The sequence below is a fragment of the Hydra vulgaris genome, chromosome 13 (genome assembly GCF_038396675.1).
Source record: "Hydra vulgaris chromosome 13, alternate assembly HydraT2T_AEP".
Taxonomy (NCBI): Eukaryota; Metazoa; Cnidaria; class Hydrozoa; order Anthoathecata; family Hydridae; genus Hydra; species Hydra vulgaris.
The window spans coordinates 53,722,501-53,727,500 of NC_088932.1; the positions used below are offsets into that span (position 1 = coordinate 53,722,501).

At 27.6% G+C, this 5,000-nt stretch overlaps 1 protein-coding gene across 3 annotated transcripts in view; it reads left to right on the top strand.

Annotated features, from left to right (window-relative positions):
- Positions 1–5,000, top strand: part of LOC100204453 (myocyte-specific enhancer factor 2C) — a 15,628-nt gene that overhangs the window by 2,325 nt on the left and 8,303 nt on the right. Inside the window, exon 1 of one of the 3 annotated variants that reach the window (XM_065816836.1) lies at positions 3,656–3,688. The exons of the other annotated variants lie outside the window; for them this stretch is intronic. Within the exon in view, the coding sequence (XP_065672908.1) occupies positions 3,671–3,688 (18 nt within the window). The 5' untranslated portion in view covers positions 3,656–3,670. Of the gene's footprint in view, positions 1–3,655; positions 3,689–5,000 lie in introns of those variants that run through there. 3 annotated transcript variants of the gene reach the window in all.

Here is a 5,000-nt window from a genome sequence, read left to right on the forward strand (position 1 = left end):
TTAAATTGCTTTTAATTTAGTGTTTCCTAAGGTATTTGCTGACGTGTGGCTTGTTATTTTATGAAAAATGATGGAGTTAAAGTCCTTACAAGTTACCTGCCGTGGCGCCACTTATGAATAGTTTTTATCTAGTTCACAATCTTACGTTTGCAGTTAACCAGTTGCTAAAAGAGAATCATAATTATACACAGTTCTAATTTATTCATTTAGGCGCCTTGTGAGGTTTTTTAACGTGCGCCTCTCAATAATAAAAATGAATCTTATTAAGATTTAAGAAATTTTACCGACTAAATGCGATAAAATATATATTATATATTACATAATAATCGTGTGTTATTAACAATAAATATGTTAATATATTATTAATTAGTATATATTATAATATTGATAAACAACATCAGAATTGAAATAAAATTCTTGATTTCAATTTTATAATATAATCAATTAAGTTGAAAACAAAATGTACCAAAAACATCACCTACTGGCATTTTAATAAAGGTTTTGTGTGGGTTGTTGTTCTTTCTAAACTGCCGCTACATTTGATTTTGTTTTAAATGAAATTAGTTAGTACTGAAGGGAGTTTGGGAGGGAAAGTGTTCATGCAAAACAGCGTTTTTAGTGTGAAATAAAAAAGTATTCCGCACTAATAATTAAGAAAGACTGCGAAAGTTTCCTCAATAAATTCTATTTTGCGGCGCTCCGTGACCTGTACTTTTTGGACAACCAGAAGAATAATTTGAAACCAAAAATAAAATGGGTAAATAGTTTATAGAGACAGAGATAAATAAATATTTTAGTATAAAATATTTTTTAATAATCATTAATTTTGCAATTCAATAATTTAAAAATAAATAGGCTATAAAATACGATATAAAATACGCTTTAAAAACAAAACACTTGATTTTGAAAATACCTTTTATTCATCAGAAATATATTCTTTTCAACAGAAATAAATTCTGCTTTAATAAAAATAGACTTAAGTTTATTTCAAAGAATGTATTTCTTATTATGTCTTTTTTAAAACTATTTTTTCCACATAAATTCCATCGTAGTTGTTATTTTTTTATCAATTAAAGATATGTTACTTATTGGTTTGTTTGTGAGATTTATTTCCAGTTTTATATGTTAAAAATAAAAGTTTTTATCAAGCAAAGTATTTTCCAAAATAAACTGAACAGTTGCTTTAAATTGCAAATTATTGTTGTCAATAACATCAAAAGTAGTCACATCACAAACATAAATATTCACGTTGTAAGACGTCAATCTTCCCCGTGATAAAATTTAACTAACTTGTTTAATTTGTATTTTATTCAATATGAATTGTAATATGAAAGGTAACTTCTTTACTACCTACTGACCAAGAAATCATTCAAAGAGGAACAACGGAGTTTGTTTAAAAGTTTTTTAAAATAGTTTTTGATTGTTAGTCTATTTTATATCACTATTACATTTATCGATGACTTCAACTTAACTTTTAATTTTGATAATTCACTCTCTGAGCACAAAAAAATTCTTTAAACTTACCAGCTAACTAATCTGCCAGTATCAGCTGCTGCCAATAATCTGCTAGTATCAGCTGCTGCCAATAATCTGCCGGTACTTTTCAAAATAGTTTTTACTGGATCACACAAATTTATAATCATGATTCAAAAGATCTTCAATTGAAATATATAAAAATAATTAAACTAGTGTAAATGAGCAGACATAACAAGCTTTTCACAGTTTAAAATTTATTATTTTTATTTTTTTATGCATAATGCCATTGCTTGTTAAAACTCAGGTTTTTTTTATCATTCACGATTATTTACTTCGATTATTTACAATGAACCAATATTTATTAAAGAAATGTAAAAGGCAGATAAAGGAGTAAGATTTTAAACCACCTAGGCACTTTTATTAAGGGGCAACATGAACATTTTGTCGCTCTTTCAATATTAAAAAAACAAAGCAGAAAATAAAAATTGTTCTGTGTGTTCAGTGTAGTTTTACGGTATCAAAACAAGTCTCGTGTAAATAAAAACAAACACAAGTTTTACAGTCAGAAAAATATTATATCTATCTGACTTCTGTATGGTACATATTTTTAAAAATTTATAAGTTTTGCTAAAAAAGAAAAGTCCAACCAACTAAAACTTTTATTCCCTTGAATTTTATAGGATACAATATTTTTACTTTATATTAATGGACGCCCTAATTATCTTGGCGCCCAAAATTTGAGGCTCCTTTTGCCTTTCGTCGTGTTGGGTCTTTTGGTTTAACTGCACATAGAAGGCTTTCCTCTTGGTGGGCCTTTTTAACTACACATAGAAGACTTTCCCCTTATGCAAAAGTGGCGAATCAGCATAAGCGTGAATAGAGGTGTAAGCTGGGCCGGCGCCAGATTATTTTGCACTCTAGGTGACCCTATTGCATAGCGCCCCCTACCTCACCCACGTCAACGAGCTATTTTAATAATATAAGCTTTCAATGGCTAAATACAATTCTATGTAATGTAAATACAAGTTAAAACAAACAATGGCATAGCAAGTTTTGCTATGCCATTGTTTGTTTTAACTTGTATTTACATTCCATAGAATCTTTACGTATATAATCGTATATAAACGTATTATGTTATAACACGTAATTTCAAAACTTTACTTTTCATACTTTTTCCTTAGCAAATGTAGGAATGTTTTCCATCAATGCAATGTTTTTAGCAACATCATGTTTAATTGTAAGAGTAGCAAGTTCAATAATTCTTTCTTGTAGTGTAGACATTTGCAAATATGCGTTTATCAGTTTGTGTTTAGAGAAGTTTCGTTCGCCACTTTACGGCGCTACGCGCATCTAAGTGTTTTGCATAAAGCTTCTCACAAGTCGTGTTGATCTCAAACAACACTACATAGCGTTCAACCAGAGAAACGACAAACTTATAACTAAAAATGTCTTTAGCAATAAATTGTGCGTGGTCGTTGGCAAAATTACAGGCTCATATTTTTATGCCCAATTATTTACTTCCTAACTATATCGATGCAGTTGACTCGTGTATAAACGAATCAACCAGCAAAAGGTATAAACTTTTAAGCTAGTTTCTTTTATATATCAGTGTCCGTGGTTAAACCCGGTCTGGGTGTAAAGTGTAAGTAAATAGAGGTAGAAATTTACTAACTTTTTTTTTTTCACAATTAGTGCAAAGTTACATAGTATAAAAGTTTGGTGTTATTACACAAATGAAACCCCATTTACAATTTATATTACAATCTGGATCGTATTTTTTTTTTTTTTTTTTTTACCTATTTTGGCGATTTTTATGGCGATTCCCAAGGAAACCCGTAACTCTTAAAACATATGCTTTTGAAATTATAATAATCGGCGAGAAGAGATACGATTTTTTGAACTTTAAATAACAGATATCTGGGACAATTATATTTGTTCCAGATATCTGTTATTTAAAGTTTGTTCAAAACATAGAATAACAACAATTCAAAAAACATTTTGGCGAAATCATTTCCAGAACAAGGTTGTTGTCTTCCATAATCAAAAAAGCATTGTATCACTGAACTGATCTGCTTTGATTTGCTTTTATTTGATCCAGTGGTAACAAACTTGTTGTAATTTGTCTTCAGATGCTTTTGAAACTCCTCTGTCATGAAAATTTTTCAAGTCAGTGTCACTTCAACAGCAAATGTGAATGAATTCAACACTCAATGTTGGTAACTTTAAAATTGCACGAAAATTAGAACCTAACATTGTTTGTATTGATTAAATATAGCAATTTTGTAATGTTTTTGTTCTTATATTGCAATTGTTAATTGTTGCTTGACTCCAGTGTTTCAAGCTTATAAATTTTTGAGTAAGTTTGCAATTTTCTGTTGAAGGCTAGATATTTAATTAGTTTTCTTTGATCTGTTTAAAAAGCTAGACTTATTTCAAAAGTGGTTTTTTATTATTGATTCCAAGCTTGAAAAGAACTTTTGAGTGTTCTCTTTTTAACAGAACATATATCTTTAGTTCTTCCAATAAACAATGTCTGTGTTCTCTGCTGCTGTGTTCCTCTATTTACAACAGAACTATTTTGAATATGTGATTTTTATAATTATTATTATTAAAAAAATACTCGATAACTTGTTACTTTTATTAAAAATGTGTTACCTAAAATTACTCAAAATTGTTTTTTGAAAGTATCATGAGGATTTTTTTTTTGATCTTGCAATTTAAACATTCACAGGTCAGTGCATTTTGAATAAATGACTTAATTCAAATTGAATCAAAATTAAACAGCTCCAAAAAAAAAACTTTTGTATCTTCTTGATTCAAGTTTTTAAACAGCTATTGTAGTTATCATAAACTCCTTTTTAAACTTTTTTATTATTTAATTTGTCTTTCACAAGTTAGTAAGTTCTTTCAATAATAAATGTAAGTTCTCTGTCAAATTTATCTTTAACATTGAAAAAAAGTTTTTTTAACCAATAAATTAAAAATTTAGAGACCCAAATTGTCTGTAAGTTAAGATAATATGACAAATAAAATAACTAATATTGTTTAAATAATTTTTTTGGAACTATGGTCCTTGAATTTAAAATTTTTTTGACTATAAAACTAAAATTACCTAGTAACTAACAACTAATACCTAATAACTAATAACAACTTATAATAATGATCATAATTTATTACAAAAATAATAATGCTAATGTTAATACTAATTAAAAAATAATAACAATATTAAGAATATTAGTAATAATGCTATATATATATATATATATATATATATATATATATATATATATATATATATATATATATATATATATATATATATATATATATTTATTTATATATTTATTTATATCAGGGGCTTTTCTAGGAAAAAAGTTTGGGTTGGGGTACCCCTGTCCCAGAAAAATTTATTATTAAATTTATCTGGGACAAGGGTACCCCAACCCAAAAAATTGTCAATGTTCGGGAAGAAATCCTGAACATTGACGTTTTTTCGCAAAAAAACAATATTTGCCGTGAAAACA